This window comes from Danio rerio, chromosome 16, assembly GCF_049306965.1.
Source record: "Danio rerio strain Tuebingen ecotype United States chromosome 16, GRCz12tu, whole genome shotgun sequence".
Lineage (NCBI taxonomy): Eukaryota > Metazoa > Chordata > Actinopteri > Cypriniformes > Danionidae > Danio > Danio rerio.
Window position 1 is genome coordinate 58,540,001 of NC_133191.1, and position 17,772 is coordinate 58,557,772.

At 35.2% G+C, this 17,772-nt stretch overlaps 1 protein-coding gene across 1 annotated transcript in view; it reads right to left on the bottom strand.

Moving 5' to 3' along the window:
- The window catches only part of LOC101886260 (pituitary tumor-transforming gene 1 protein-interacting protein), a 29,690-nt gene extending 18,586 nt beyond the window's left edge, over positions 1-11,104 (bottom strand). The window contains exons 1-5 of the mRNA XM_021467055.3: positions 10,825-11,104; positions 8,289-8,335; positions 7,081-7,189; positions 716-824; positions 1-46 (exon numbers count right to left, since the gene is read on the bottom strand). The exon at positions 1-46 is cut by the window's left edge and continues 20 nt beyond it. Of these exons, the coding sequence (XP_021322730.2) occupies positions 1-46; positions 716-824; positions 7,081-7,189; positions 8,289-8,335; positions 10,825-10,942 (429 nt within the window). The 5' untranslated portion in view covers positions 10,943-11,104. The remainder of the gene's footprint in view (positions 47-715; positions 825-7,080; positions 7,190-8,288; positions 8,336-10,824) is intronic.
- Positions 11,105-17,772: the final 6,668 nt, after the last annotated feature.

Consider the following 17,772-nt stretch of genomic DNA (forward strand, 5'->3'; position numbering starts at 1 on the left):
TATCTCCTCTCTCCTGCGGGCGAACTGCTCATCGTCACGATCGAAGCTGAAAACACAGCAACACACCCGTTAAACACACTCATCATCGCAATAAACCCATACGAACAAACCTGAAGTACCATAAAATCATGCGGTAACAGTTAAACATGTCTATTGGAGTTGGTTTTTACTTTTTTAAATAAATGAATAATGAAGTTTTTACCAAATAATGCACTGTGATAGAATCTTCCTTAATATAAAATATAGTTTATTATGACTATAACTTTTAATAATTTAAATTAAACTAATTATTACTTATTCATTCATTCATTCATTTTCTTTTCAGCTTAGTCCCTTTATTAATCCGGGGTCATCACAGTGAAATCAACCTCCAACTTATCCAGCAGGTTTTTACGCAGCGGATACCCTTACAGCTGCAACCCAGTACTGGGAAACACCCATAAACACTCATTCACACACACTCATACACTATGGCCAGTTTAGTTGATCAATTCCCCTATAGCATGTGTTTGGACTGTGGGGGAAAACAGGAGCACCCAAAGGAAACCCACGCCAACACGTGGAGAACATGCAACTGTTGGCTGCTGTTGAAGGGGGGAGGAGCTGCTCTATGCCCCGCCCCATGTTCATGCTTTAGTCAAAATCATTGATGTATGCAGCTTTCATCACACTTAAGAGAGTATAAGTGTATTCTTGAACGGTTTGTAAGTCTGACCTGGATGACGATCTGCGTTTACAGCAACAGCAGCAGCAGCAGACGGTCACGGCCAGCAGCAAAACACCCAAAACCACAGCCATAGCGATGATCAGAGCCTCGAAGTTCACTGCAACAGCACGAAACAGACAGTGAGCAATTAAAAGTGTCAGGCAGCAATTACTTTTCATTCATTAGCCACTTTAAGCTATTTTTTTCGGTAGTCTACAGAAAAAAACCTTGTTATACAATAACTTGCCTAATTACCCTAACCTGCCTAGTTACCCTAATTACCCTAGTGAAGCCTTTAAAAGTCTCTTTAAGCTGTATAGAAGTGTCTTGAAGAATATCTAGTCTAATATTATTTACTGTCATCATGGCAATGAAATAATTCAGTTATTAGAGATGAGTTATTAAAACTGTTATGATTAGACATGTGGTGAATAAATCTGCTCTCCAGTAAACAGAAAAAAAAATAGACGGGGGGCGAATAATTCTGACTTCAACTGCGCACACACACACACACACACACACACACAAGCTAGTGTTTTATGCAGAAACAATCAGTGGGTAAAATGTGACTGAAATTAAGCATGTAAGTCAATTATATAGTAAATAATTTAATGCAAAATGAAAAGGATAACTGCAAAAAAAATTGAGAAAAATCGCTTTCAGCAGGCTGGCTTCAAACCTGTGCGTGTGTGTGTGTGTGTGTGTGTGTGTGTGTGTGTGTGTGTGTGTGTGTGTGTGTGTGTTTGTGTGCGCTGACACCTACTGGATATTTATTGATACTGAACATTGCTCTCATTATCACACAGTTGTTCACCTGGTTTTATTTTTGTCATGTGAGTGTGAGCAATATAAATTCATCTGGAAACTTAAAGCAGCAGCTGACTCAAAACTTTGACATCAGGCTGAGAATGACCTCTGTGAAATAATCTATAAAACAGGCTTAATTGTCTTCATGTAAAAATTATTTATTTATTGATTTATTTATTTATTTATTGATTTATTTATTTATTCCTTTATTTATTTTAGTGTGATATTTAAAGTGTAATTATTAAAGCGAAAAGTAATTATTAAAAATAAACTAATAGTTGTAAATAAATAAATGTATAATGAAACAAATGTAAAAAAATTTAAATAAAATAATCAAACATAAAAAATAATTTCAATTAATATTTATAGAAAAATATATTATCAAATAATGAAATATTTTTACATTTCATCTTAAAACTGTTTGTTTATACATTCAATAAAAGTTCAAATATTTGTCAAAATCCTACAAAACAGGATAATTGTCTTTATGTAAGAAGTAAAATATTCCATTTATCTTGAAGTGAAGCTTAAGGTGCTATAATTAAATAAATAAATACATACATACAAATCAATACATAAATGTAAATATATAAAATTTAAATAAAACACACAAAAAATTATATATATATATATTAGGGATGTGCGGAGCAGCCGGTATTTGTATTTGTATTTGTATTTGTATTCGAGTAAAATTCAAAATGGCGCAAATATATATATTTTTTCTATTACACTTCTAATTTACGTTATAGTGAAAGTATTGTTTAATTATACCCATTATATAAATTATAGATATGCAATATTGGCTGTTGTTTTTGAACATGTGATAAGAAATGTAATTGAAAAGAAAATAACATAGAAGCCATTATCTCATCCATGGTTAAACCAACAACTAATAAAATACCATTGTGAATATTATGAACCCCACCACCACCGTTCGTGTTGAAGGACACTGAATAGACAATAAAAACAAATAATACTTCAAAAAACTGTTCTTCTTCTGAAAGAACTTCTTCCCAATGCACAGAATTCCAAAAACTAATATTAACTAAATAAATCTAAATAAAACCCTGCCTGGGAGATCTGGCAGAACAAAAGTATTCTATATAATACTAAAAGATACAGCCCTGCTATTGTCATATGCCAGCCACAAAAAAAGACACAAAGTTTGTTTGTTTGTTTGTTTTTTTTATGTTTGAAACTGACTTGCTGGGGCAGAATGTGGCTGTGTTGATGCTTTTAGGATGCTTTTAGTGCATGTGATAATACATTACATAGAAGGTTGCGCGGTGCTCTGTTCAGTGAGAAGCGCTCTCTATGGCAAGCCTTTTTAGCATTTAAATCTTTGTTCTGACTCCATAAATATATTAGAGATATCTCTAATTATATTTTGACTAGTCATAATTATAATTCCACTACTCAGAATGACAATTAGACATATCTGCAATTACAATTGTACTAGTACGAAATCAGATGAATTTTGACTAGTAACAATTGTAATTGATATCTCTGAGTTTTTACTAGTCATAATACATTTAGAGATATCTTTAATTCATCATATTTAGAGATATTTACAAATATAATTAAAGATATCTCTAATTATTTACTAAAAGTCTAATTACAGTTGTAGATATCTTGAATTGGATTTTTGACTAGTCAAAATTCATTTGGAGATATCTCTAATTACAATTGTGACTAGTCAAAACTCATTTAGAGATATCTGCAAATATTTTTCAATGGAAGTCAATGGAGGAATATGACTAGTCAGTCATAATATATTTGCAGATATTTCCAATCTGACTAGTCGAATTATAATTATGACAAGTCAAAATATAATTAGAGGTATCTCTAAATATATTTATGGATAGTCTGAACAAGGTTTAAATGCTAAAACGGCTTGCCATACGCTCTCATCCAGTAGCACAGTGGAGAGTTCTCTAGTTATATCCTTTCAGTCGTTTGTTATGCAGTGACATGCAGTCAAATATTTCGCCAAACATTCCTTAGGGATGCTGGGACACGCAGTCAGATATTTTACCGGAAAGATCCGCCACTTTTGGCGCGCATAAACAATCATAAAGCTCTCGTGCTGCAGGAATGAGGAGGTCTGCTGAAGGCGCGCAGCTGACGTGCAGTGAGGAGTTTGCGTCTTTAATAAACTACGGCAGTTTGCGATCACTGAACAGTAAGAATGATTAATAAATCCATATGAAACAGTCCCTTAAAAGTCACGTCTCGCTTTCAGTTTCGGGCTTTGGCGCGTTTTGCACTGAGCGTGTGTCTTTCTCTCTCTCTCTCTCTCACTCACTCACTCACGCGGGCATACACTGTGGTCTCATGAGGAAACGCTGCTTTTTGATATAGTGTTTTTCTTGCTCCCAAATACAAATAATTTTTCAAGTATTTGTTCGAATCAAGTATTCGTAAAAACACGCTATTCGTGCCTTTCCGAATACCGTATTCGGGTTCGGCTCCACCCTTAATATATATATATATATATATATATATATATATATATATATATTTATATATATATATATATTTATTTATATATATATATATATATATATATATATATATATATATATATATATATATATATATATATATATGTATGTATGTATGTATGTATGTATGTATATAGATAGATAGATATATAGACAGATATATAGATATATATATAAATATATAGATAGATATATAGATACATATATATGAATATATATATATATATATATATATATATATATATATATATATATATATATATATATATATATATATATATATATATATAACTACAGGATTAAACAATTCAAAGTATACAAATACAATAAAAACATATATAAATGTAAATAAATAATAAAAATAAATAAATAAACACAGATGCGAACATTAAAACATATTTTCCTATCAATTCTGATCTTATGTGGGTATAAGATTATATCTTAAACTTGAGAGATAATCAATCCTCTCAAAACTGAGGGTTTATCTTAAACTTGAACACAAAAAAGCAAAACTGCTAAAGATGGTCTAAAAATAAAATAGGCAAACTCAGTCTAATTTCACTTTCATTTCCACAGAAAGACATTTAAACAGCTCACTGAAATCTGTCTGCATTCCCTGAATCTCCTCAGATAAGCAACAACAGTTTCTGAAACCTGAAGTTGACTTTAAAATCTGCCAAAAACATTCAGAGTTTCATTGCAGAAGTGAGAAACTAACTTAGAAGGACTATTAAGCCAGATATTCAGGCTAAATATAAAACTAGCAGGACTTTTATCAGTTTGAAGGGTTTATTTTATCATAGTATCAGATTTAATAGACACCCGATTGCACAAATGTATAGTGAATAAATAAAATAAACAACAGTAAATACAGATTTTTTTTTTAATTAATTGCTTTTGCATTTGATGTAAAAACTGTTGATTATTAATAATAAAATCCATTTATTAACGTGCTTGTTGTAGCTTTTTAGATCTGATTTCCTTTGACTTTTATTTGGTTTTTGTAATTTTATGTTTTTGTAATATATATGTTTTAGACAGTTTTAGTTCATTTCTGTTTCATTTTTATTAAATGCATTTAATTATCAGCTGGATAATAAAAAGCTTTGAAATGGTAAATAATGACATTTTTTTAAATAAAATAATTTAAAAAGCTAAAATAAACTAAATTAAAATGTAAATATTTGTTGATCTATAAATTTAGCATTGGGAAGATACTAAAAGCAAATATAAGCCTAAGCACAACACTTAATATCTAAAATAAAAGTCACACTTTATAATAAGGTTGCATTAGTCAATGTTAGTTAATTAACAGCAGAATGAACAATACTTGCAAATTAACCACTGGCCTTCCCAAACAGACAGTCAGACAGTTGCAGCTCATCCAGAACGCTGCGGCCAGGATTCTGACCAGAACCAGGAAATCAGAGCACATCACACCTGTCCTCAGGTCTCTACACTGGCTCCCAGTTACATTCAGAGTAGAGTTTAAAGTATTATTACTGCTCTATAAATCACTAAATAGCCTAGGAGCTCAATACAATACAAATATGCTCACTGAATACAAACCAACAGATCACTCAGATCATTATGATCAAGTAAACGAGAAATTCCAAAAGTCCAGTCAAAGCAGGGTGAATCAGCCTTCAGCTACTAACAGCGCCCCCTGCTGCTGGAATCAGCTTCCAGAAAAGATCAGATGTGCTTCAACATGAGGCACATTCAAATCAAGACTGAACACACATCTGTTTATCTGTGCCTTTACTGAATGAGCACTGTGCTATGTCCGACAGGTCATATTATTGTGTCTTTCTATTCTTTTTCATTCTTTTATAACCTGTTTAACACACTTTCAACTTGTAATATCTGTTTTAATTCTTTTAATCGTTTTTATTTTCTTGTGTCTTTTATTCCCGTTTATGTAAAGCACTTTGAATTACCATTGTGTATGAAATGTGCTAAATAAATAAACTTGCCTCGTGTTATTATTATCAGTTTAATATTTACTAATATATTACTAAAAAAGAATACATTATTATATATAAATGCACTGCTCATCATGTATTCATGTTGGTAAACACACTAATTTAGAACTTTTCTAAAATAAAAAGATTAAAAATGAATTAATAATTGTATAATTTTTTTTTAAAAAGTTTAAATAAAATTATCAAATATATCATGAAGTTAAGTTGTATTGGAAAAACTAATTAAACTTATTTAGAAACAGTTGGTAAAAACCGAATATAACAACAAAACAGATCATTTGAATATTAACTATTATAAAAGCTCAATAACACAGACAAACATTCGCTTATAAGTGTTGCACTGAGAGATGGAGATCACTCGTGAATAATTAACCCCTGAACACCTTGACTGACCAATCAGAATCAAGCATTCCAGAAATCCGCATAATAAGGGATTTTATTGTCCTCAGATTTGAGATAATGAAATCCTGATTCTCTGCTCTGTGATATCCAGTAAGCAGAACTGAGGGATTTCCAGTGCTGAATCTAAATGTCACTTCAGAAAACGTCTGAAAGCTTTACTTCCATCATCTCCACTAGGGCTGAAAACCTAACAATCACAATACATGTCATCTCAACTCCTGATAACCATATATATCAAGATAAAGTGCATTTTCTGTACATTTGGCAGATTAATAGTCAATTAAAATTTTGAAATTATATATAAACATTCCCACATAAGCATATACAGAATATATAATATAGATGTACAGTAAATTAATCAATAAATTGCACGTGAAACATAAATACATTTTTTAAAAGCTAAAAATGTCAGGCCTGACATAAAATATTGCCAAATAAAATGCAAAATCTCTCCCTGTAAGATTCTTATCTGAATTATGACATCCTGTAAATAATGCATCACAAAAAAAGAGAGCATAACATGAATGAAGAAATTTTTTATTTTATAGATAAGGTGTATATCATCATATTTCACAGGCCTAGAGTTTGTGGCTGTCTGTCTGACAGAAATTCTTGTGTGTGTATTTGTGTGTGTGTGTGTGTTTGTGTGTGCGTGTGTGTGTGTGTTCAAACTCACCCCAGCAGACGCCCCATCGGGCCTGAGAGAGTTTACAGACGGATGACGGAGGAATGATATACGACACTGGATAATCAGAGCAGCTGCTGTTCGTCAAACACCATAGACACTGTAACACACACACACCAGCATCATCATCATCATCATCATCATCATCATCACAATAATACACACTCAAATGGTGCAGATAAACACACACACTGATCATCATCAACAATAATAATAATACACACATATACTGCAGAGAAAAACACACACACACACACACACACACACACACACACACACACAGATCATCATCAACAATAATAATAATACACACATATACTGCAGAGAAAAACACACACACACACACACACACACACACACAGATCATCATCAACAATAATAATAATAATACACACATATACTGCAGAGAAAAACACACACACACACACAGATCATCATCAACAATAATAATAATAATACACACATATACTGCAGAGAAAAACACACACACACACACACACACACACACACAGATCATCATCAACAATAATAATAATAATACACACATATACTGCAGAGAAAAACACACACACACACACAGATCATCATCAACAATAATAATAATAATACACACATATACTGCAGAGAAAAACACACACACACACACACACACACAGATCATCATCAACAATAATAATAATAATACACACATATACTGCAGAGAAAAACACACACACACACACACACACACTGATCATCATCAACAATAATAATAATAATACACACATATACTGCAGAGAAATACACACACACACACACACACACACACACACACACACAGATCATCATCAACAATAATAATAACACATACATATACTGCAGAGAAATACACACACACACACACACTGATCATCATCAACAATAATAATAATACACACATATACTGCAGAGAAACACACACACACACACACACACACACACACACACACACTGATTATCATCAACAATGATACACACACAGAAACTGCAGAGAAACACACACTAAACAATAATAATAATAATAATACACACAATCACAGAAACAAACACACACACACACACACACTCACAGCAGAGTAAAAAACACACACACACTCACAGCAGAGAAACACACACACACACACTGGTCAACATCAACGACAGCTAATAACCAGTAAATGAGTGGTTTTTTGCACTCTTACCGAGACGTTGGCGAGGCAGGTCTCACAGGAAGTCAGAGTGTTGCATGCTGGGGTTAAAAATAAAGTATATGAAGAGAAGAGACAAAACACAAACAATAAAAACACTCTGACAATAAAGAGATCTGTGTGTTCAGAAACATGTTTTGATGTTCTGGAAACTCACAAATGTATTTAATACTAAAGCCAGGAAGAAAATTTATATTCAAAGGTTTTTGTTTCTGTGTTTATTTTTAAATCTTCTGCATTATTAAACTACTCCAAAGTATTTTAATGTTTATAAGATCTTCACATAAATGCTAAAACACTTCAACGTTATTTATTTTGGTAAATGGCTTTTAATTTTGGATTTCTGTGTTATTCTAGTTTAGTCAAGTTTATTTGTTTCGAATTTATCGTATTATTTTTATATGTCTACATAGTTTTTATGCTTTTTATTTTATTTTTGTTAATGCATCAAGTTAAACTAGATTAAAATTCCTTGGCAATAAAGCAAGTTAAAGGTTTATATATTGATATACACTTTTCAGTTAATGTTTAATTTATTTCAAGTAACAAAATGGTTTCAGTTTACTTTAATAATCCTGATGCTCACAATATATAAAACATTAAGAAAGAGACACAAACACGCATTCAGTAAATGGTATGCGCTGCATAAAACATATGCTGGATAAGTTGGTGATTCATTCCACTCTGGCGACCCCTGATTAATGAAGAGACTGGGCCAAAAAGAAAATGAATGCTTAATAATATTATTTGTGTGCACATACATTAGATCAGGCAGTAATGAAGCTAAAACTAGAGCTAATCAGACAAAAAAACTAAAGATGTAAACATTTTTAAAGATGTTTGATGACTACAAAAATATTTTAATAAATCGGTTTTGTTCAAATGCACAAAAATATAAGACCTATATTCACTGAGTAATGGATAAAAATATTCATTTTCAAACTGGGGTGTTCATTAAAATAACCGAGTAAATATATTGAGGGCATTGCTTTTATATTCTCACATTCTTTCAGTGATAACTTGTGAGACGGTCCAAATATTGTTGACTGCGCTATACTGAATATTGGATCTGAAATCACATGTATGTATGACTTGAAAGCAACATTAGCACTGTATTTTAATAGTCATTGGCTGCTAATATGATTTCACTACTTACAATTTGCAAACATTACTTTTCTGTAATCTTATTAAGAAGGATAAATGTCTGAATGTGCAAATATAAAACCAACTTTACCCCAAATAGTAAAAATTGGCCTTCAAAAAAAAAAAAAAATTTTCAAAGTTCCCAAAATATGCAACTTATATTTCTGTGATATTATTTCAACACACACATAATTTTAGTGTTTTTATAGTGAAGACTAACAATACTGGCATTCAAATATATGACAACTTTAAAAGTTAGATATATTTAAAAAACTAAAAATATATTAAAGAAATACAAACATACAGTAAGAAATTGAGGTGAAAGAGTCTTTTATTGGCAAATTCATTCAGTGACAATTTGTGAGACGATCTAGATATTGTTTACTGCGCTATATTTTAAATACTGGATATGAAATCGCATGCAAGCATGACTTAAAACAACATTAGCACTATTTAATTCACTGTAAATAATGCTATATTTTGATAGTCATTGGCTGCTAATATGATTTCAATATTTAAAACATGTAAATAATACTTTTCTGAAATTATATTAAGCAGAAAGTCTGAATGTGTGAATATAAAACCAACTTTATATCAATCAAAATATGACCTTTTTACTCCCTAAAAAATATAATTTTTTTAAATGGGGCGTACTGTATAAGATTACATGAGTTTAAAATTAAAATATGATGAAGAAATATACGATAAAATTAAATATATAATTAAAAATACAAAACAAGGGCCTTCAAAACAATTTAATTTCCAAAATTCCCAAAATATGCAGCTTATATTTCTGTGACATTACTCAAACACACACAGACAGACACACAGTTTTTGCATTTTATATTGAAGACTAAACACTACTGCCCCTCAAATTTCACTTTAAAAGTTAGATATATTTTAATATGTAAAAGTTAAATTAGAACATTAACATTAAGAACATATTTACATTTTGTAAATTATAACAGAAATACACATACAATAAGAACAATAACAGAAACATGTATAATACTCTATTTATTAATATGTATGTGCATTACGAGCACTTTTAGACTGCAGATTGCTAGTTTTATATTAACACATTCAGATTTTCTCCTTAATTTAATTTCAGAAAAGTATTCTTTGTTAATTCTAAATAGAGAAATCATATTATCAGTCAATGACTATCAAAGTACAACATTGTTCACAGTCAAATAAACAAAGCTAATGTTGTTTTCAAGTCATACTTGTATGTGATTTTGACCGAATATTCAAAGTATCACGGTAAACAACACAGGGAGCGAGTCACAAGTTGGCAATGAACGAATTTGCGGTTATAACACCAAATTTACCTCAATGGAACAGAAACATGGGATGAAAATAAAGGAAGATGCAGATGAAAACGTACGTTTGCGCACAGGTGGAGCAGTTGTAGGTTGTTGTGTTGTTGTTGAGTCTGATTCAGAAAAACTGAACGCGACGCACATCAGCAGGAAGGTCGACCAAAACACAAGAAACTTCCCCATAATGTGGAGAATTGTACGCTTTAAACAACAGAACACTGTTGACTTTATGTCTGGACCCTAAACTCTCCCTTCAACAGATCAAATACTCCCAAAAAATACTCCAAAACTCCGTTTAAAGCGACTAAAGCCGTCAGATGACCGACGCTGACTAAACACGGAAACACAGCAGCGCTGCGCCTTCAAAATAAAAGTCCAGTGCGCACTTAAAGGGCCATGACACCCCCCACTTTCGGTTAAAGTCTACTTCAGAATTTTTTCAAAAGATGCATGATTAATGGGCGTGGAGCTCCGCGAGCATAGGGCAGGAGTGGGCGTGGCCAGCAGGGGAGAAGGGGAGCGAACCAAGTGTGCCGCAAGCCTGCGTTTGAGTGAAGGTCTCGGCTGTCAGATCGCCCCCTGGGGGCTGGCTGCAGTACAAGTCATAAAGCCCGCCTCGGAACCCCGGAAGGGACGTAGTGGGGGAGAAAAAAAAATGGATGGGTGAAAAAAAAATAATGGGTGAAAGAAAAAAAATGGGTGGGAGGAAAATATATCTAAGTTTTTTGCGTTCTCTCGCAAAGTTTTGCGTTCCCTCGCAAAGATGTTTTGCGTTCCCTCGCAAAGATGTTTTGCGTTATCTCGCAAAGATGTTTTGCGTTCCCTCGCAAAGACGTTTTGCGTTCCCTCGCAAAGATGTTTTGCGTTCCCTCGCAAAGTTGTTTTGCGTTCCCTCGCAAAGATGTTTTGCGTTATCTCGCAAAGATGTTTTGCGTTCCCTCGCAAAGATGTTTTGCGTTCCCTCGCAAAGATGTTTTGCGTTCCCTCGCAAAGATGTTTTGCGTTCCCTCGCAAAGTTGTTTTGCGTTCCCTCGCAAAGTTGTTTTGCGTTTCCTCGCAAAGATGTTTTGCGTTCCCTCGCAAAGATGTTTTGCGTTCCCTCGCAAAGTTGTTTTGCGTTATCTCGCAAAGATGTTTTGCGTTCCCTCGCAAAGATGTTTTGCGTTCCCTCGCAAAGATGTTTTGCGTTATCTCGCAAAGTTGTTTTGCGTTCCCTCGCAAAGATGTTTTGCGTTCCCTCGCAAAGTTGTTTTGCGTTCCCTCGCAAAGATGTTTTGCGTTCCCTCGCAAAGATGTTTTGCGTTCCCTCGCAAAGATGTTTTGCGTTCCCTCGCAAAGATGTTTTGCGTTATCTCGCAAAGTTGTTTTGCGTTCCCTCGCAAAGATGTTTTGCGTTCTCTCGCAAAGATGTTTTGCGTTCTCTCGCAAAACTGTTTCTCCACAAACACTTCCTGTTCACTGCACTCACGTAAACACTCCCGTTTTTGCCGAAATTCTCCCGTATTTTACCATTCTATCCCACTTTCTTTACATTACTGTGCGTATGCTACCTATGAACCAGTGAATGCATGTATAAGCGCTGACTGACAGACGCGCTTCGTACAATAAACTGATCCCAGATCAGCGTGTGTACACGCCATTTACAGAGGAGCAGGTGTATGTTTAAACAGACAAATACACTGAATAATATGAAACATCTCCGTCCTGCATGTTTTATTTTAAACAGCTTATTTTCTCTTAAATGAGCACAAACAGTTTCTAAAGTATTGGACTGCTTTCATTATAGATCTGTGCATTCTTACAGAGACACCTCTGTTATCAAACTAAACAAAACATGAGATTCATTTGCTGCGCACTTGTTTGATAACAGAAGTGTCCCTTTAAATGGCGCGTACAGACGCTGATCTGGGATCAGTTTATTGTACGAAGCGCGTCTGTCAGTCAGCGCTTAAACATGCATTCACTGGTTCAGAGGTTGCAAAGTGAAAGGCGACAATCAGCGCACAGTAATGTAAAGAAAGTGGGATAGAATGGTAAAATACGGGAGAATTTCGGCAAAAACGGGAGGGTTTACGTGAGTGAAGTCAACAGGAAGTGTTTGTGGAGAAACAGTTTTGCGAGAGAACGCAAAACAACTTTGCGAGATAACGCAAAACATCTTTGCGAGATAACGCAAAACATCTTTGCGAGGGAACGCAAAACAACTTTGCGAGGGAACGCAAAACATCTTTGCGAGGGAACGCAAAACATCTTTGCGAGATAACGCAAAACAACTTTGCGAGGGAACGCAAAACATCTTTGCGAGGGAACGCAAAACATCTTTGCGAGATAACGCAAAACATCTTTGCGAGATAACGCAAAACATCTTTGCGAGGGAACGCAAAACATCTTTGCGAGATAACGCAAAACATCTTTGCGAGGGAACGCAAAACATCTTTGCGAGATAACGCAAAACATCTTTGCGAGGGAACGCAAAACATCTTTGCGAGGGAACGCAAAACATCTTTGCGAGATAACGCAAAACAACTTTGCGAGGGAACGCAAAAACTTAGAAATATATATTTTCCTCCCACCCATTTTTTTCTTTCACCCATTTTTTTTTTTTCACCCAGCCAATTTTTTTCTCCTCCACTACGTCCCTTCCGGGGTTCCGTATGAAGGAGACTTGAGCCCAAATAAAAAAAAATTATTACACTTGCAATAAAATGTCCCGAAAGATGGTTCTGGTCGATTAAGGCACTGATTATTGTGCTGAAATAGGTGCAGATCTTCATTTTTGTAAAACGTTTGTTTTTAGCAGTAATTTAATGCTGGGCGTGTCATCGTGATTGACAGCGGTGATTGACAGTTTCTCAAAGCAGCGCGTCTGAGCTTCGGCAGGAGACTGAAGTGTTTTTATTCGATTTCTGTGTTATTTTACCATGACAAAATGAGTTCAGCAGTAAACTACAGTTTCTGACATACATGATCTGGTGGAACACTGTTTATTCGCTAAGGTCAGGGCTTTTTTCGGGCTTTATTAGTTTGCTGATACACGCCTAGCCACCCAGATAGCAAAATACACTCGGCCCAGTTGCGGCTAGATTCTCGCCTGCCGGAGACTTACCCCTCAGACTGACTACCTCTGCTGGACCTACTGCGGATGCCTGGACTCACTGCCCGATTCCAGCCCGAGTCAATCGAGCTAGATGCGGCAGCCGAGCGAGCCGGCGCTGCCCCATGCGAGCCGGAATCAGCCCGCGACGCCGCGAGTACGTTATGCGCTGCGGCCCGGAGCTGGCGCAATTGAATCTTCATTATATAAACCCTCACCTTTGTTAACGTTATTACATTGTGTTGATATGACAGCAAACGCAGGCTACTATGTAAACGCAAAGTGTATCACTGAGTTTAACCTTTGAATAAAGATGCAAACAGCATCCATCGCAAATATTTAAATAAAGGAAAAAATAAATAACAAAAAAAATGTATTGATTGCACAAATATTAAATAATAATACAATTAAATACATTTTGTAGTGCACAAGAATTAAGAAATATAAAAATGACAATAAAACTACTCCAACTCCAACTAACATTAAAATGAATGTAAATTCCTCATTGCCAGATATAATGAAGGCATCGAATAAACCAAATGAAAACGGAGGCAAAAAAATTAATAAATAAACAATTCAAGCGAAAATCAATAAACAATATACTAGCGATGTTGCAGCACATTGTATTAATAGTGCAAAGTTTTTTTTGCACAAATTGACAAATTGCAGGGTTGGGATGTGTAAATATTTAGTAATATTGCTGTATTTATCTTCTAAACACACGATTGTTCCCGCATGGTAAATCGTTATGGTGTGTAGGCTATATTTTGGGCTCTGTTGATGGCTAATTAAAAATAAAAACCTTTTTTAAAAATGTACGTGTTGTTTATATGTTATTGTTCATATTTTACAAGTGTTATTTCTACCCCTATGAAGATAACAAATACCAACAACAAATATAACAATAAGAGAATATATTATTTGTGCTCATATTCAGACTAGAGTGTATAAAAGATCGTTTATTTCTGCAGTCCAGCATGTATTGCTTTTATTAAAGTATAACAGCTTAAATCACACCGTTTTTAAACCGTATATTATTCTGTGTTTTTAAATGTAAGTGCTTCTGTTTACATCAGTGAGCTTTTGTTATACTGCAGATACAGGAGGTGTCGAGTGAGAAGTTCGGGGGGCGTGGTTGATTTTACATAAAGCGTTTGGTTGGAAGCTCGACTCCGCTCATTATCGCGGCTCCTCCTCTGGCTTCATCAGACAGTCCTTCTGCGCATGTCAAGGCTCCAATTTCAGCAGTCTTTTGCGACAGTTTGTGCCCGTCAAGCAGGCGTTTTGCCCTCACGGCGTTCAATGGGAAAAGGGGCTGTCGCGTCGTCCATATTTTTTACAGTCATTGGGAGCGAACAACTGTTGATGTCAGTTAGCTCACAAATTGACAAACCTTGAGGAGACGCATGAGTTTATAGTTTACAAAGTTAAAATGCAAAGAAATAAACAGTAATTTAATGCCCTGCTACATTTGTTATTCGTAATTTCATATACAGACAACCACAATTTATATCATTATAAAGATAATCGTGTTCATATAAACACTATAAATGAGGATTCTCCCTCAATCACCGGGTCTGAATCATAGATCTGAATGCAGACTCAGTGCAGCAGGTCTCCTGACCTGTCTATTTTAACCATTAGCCCTGCTGGTAATCTGGAGGATTTAAGCGAACACAGCAGCACGGCGATGTGTCTGAATGTGAATGAACTCCTGATACAAGACAACATCCGCCATTCTCCAATTCTCGTGCTGCTCTCCTGACAAAAATGCTAGCAGCACACACACAGCTTTGCTGTATGATCGGCCCTGACTGGATCGCGGGGAAAAACATGCAACAAACCCCGTGGATCATGGAAACAAACACATACGAGCCTTCATGAACGGCTACTGCGTGTCGTGGGTCCATGTCTCACAGCTTGAGCTTGGCACTGGTCTGGCAGGTCTGCGTCTGCCTTGCCTTCGGAAAGCGCGTGCTGTCATGCTCTCATGAATAATTAACCAGCCGGTTCTTCTCATAGGATAAGGAAACTCAGCTGTGAATAATAATGAGAAACCGACGCGTCATCATTGCACTTGCAGTTTTGCGCTACGTCGCCGATTTTGATCCCGCCCCAAAAATCATTTTAAACCCGGAAGCTGAAATTAGCTGACAAAAGCTCAAAATTATCCAGTTTCCCCCACAATTAAAGCTGACAGGTGATAACATTGTCTTAACTGATGCTCAACACACACAAATCTGTTAATATATAAAAAAAAGTTCTCCAGATGATGTTTTATGTTAGTAATTCTTGCTTAGTTTGATTATATTGTCAATCATAATTCTATATTGTCTACAGATATTCTTATTTACCTTTCGGGACCTTGAACATGACAGAAGAAGGTGAGGGAACAGACCCCGAAATGCAGACAAGCTGAAGGCCGATATCAAAGCAACTTGGGCTACAATAGTAGCTCAACTATGTCGAAGGCTGATCGCCTCCATGATGCTGTATTGAGGACATAATGCAGTACATTAACACATTTTTCAGAAGGCCAGCGTGTGTTTAAGATCCTTTTTATTGGTCCAATGAAAGATGCTAATTTTGTGAAATGCTGGATTTGAGTTTTTTCATGTTTATCCATAATCATTTAAATTGAAACAAATGATTGAACTATTTCATTTTGTGTGTTGTGAACTAATAAAACATAAGTTTAACTTTTTAGAACAAATTATTCCAATTTTTTTGGCACATACCTGTAGTCTGACCTGTCACCTAAAACGTTTTTGCCATGGCAAACCCTACCAGGAGCATCAGCCCCCAAAAACATAGCTGTAGGATCACTCAGGCAGTGTTTCAGACTCAATTTTCTTATTGCTCCCTAATCTCAAACTCTGCAAGAGTAGAGTGATTTGACGCGACCGCCATTTTAAAAAGTGAAATCGAATAGGAAGAAAATGGGAAGAAATCCAGAAGTATTGCTTGGAGTTACTAGGAACGTTGTGCACTTGGCTGTATATCTTATCAGGGAAGAGAAAGTGACCCAGATTTCTCATTTCACTGCCTTCTGAGTGACCCAAAAGTCCGTTCTGAATGAACAGTGAAAATAAAAAGGGATGTCAGAGCTCATTTTCAGCTAAGTTAAGGGAAATGGCACTAGTTAGCTAACCTTTCCCAAACACATTTTAGATGCCATTTATCAAACTCGAGTTAATAAAACAGAAATGACTGGCCGTGAAGGTCATCAGTTCACCCACCGCTGTTTGCTGAGTGCAAACACAGATGAGGGATCCACTTGATGACTCGAATGATCTTCGTGGCTGCTTCGCGCTTCAGTGTTCGTGTGTCTGGGCCCTGTCATACACCCGGTTTAAGGTGTGATGCAATTGTTGTTTGCTAGTTTCAGCTGGACATTTTGACGTTTTGCAGCACGCTGTTTAAATAGCAAATACATTTGCGTACTGCTCTAAAAAAGGAGGTGTGCTAAGGCGCATTGTTGGCACGTTGCTATTTTGAGGAACTAAACTGTTCGATAGACCAGCTGAGAGGAGGTCTAAAGTCCAGTGCAGAGCGAGTCAGTTGTGCGCAGTGCTTAAACATTGCTTAATACACACAGTATGTGCAGCAATACGCAAATATCTTTACCAATATTATTTATTATATGCAGATTATATTTGTTTTATTAAAAACCAGCTTCGATTTGCCCACCAGTCAACTCACCGGGTTACATAAGCTTAAGCAGGCAAGCCCCCAATGTGTTTACCTGCTGCCATGAACTAAAGCCTAGGAGTACTTTAGTGTGTTACTCTTAAAGAGACTGTGATGTTTGATGCCTAATCTGCTTTTAATGGGTTAAATTAAACTTACTGAATGATATTAAAGTGATGTTTACACACTATTTCTGCATTTTGAAATATCAGCAACAGCTTGAGGTTTG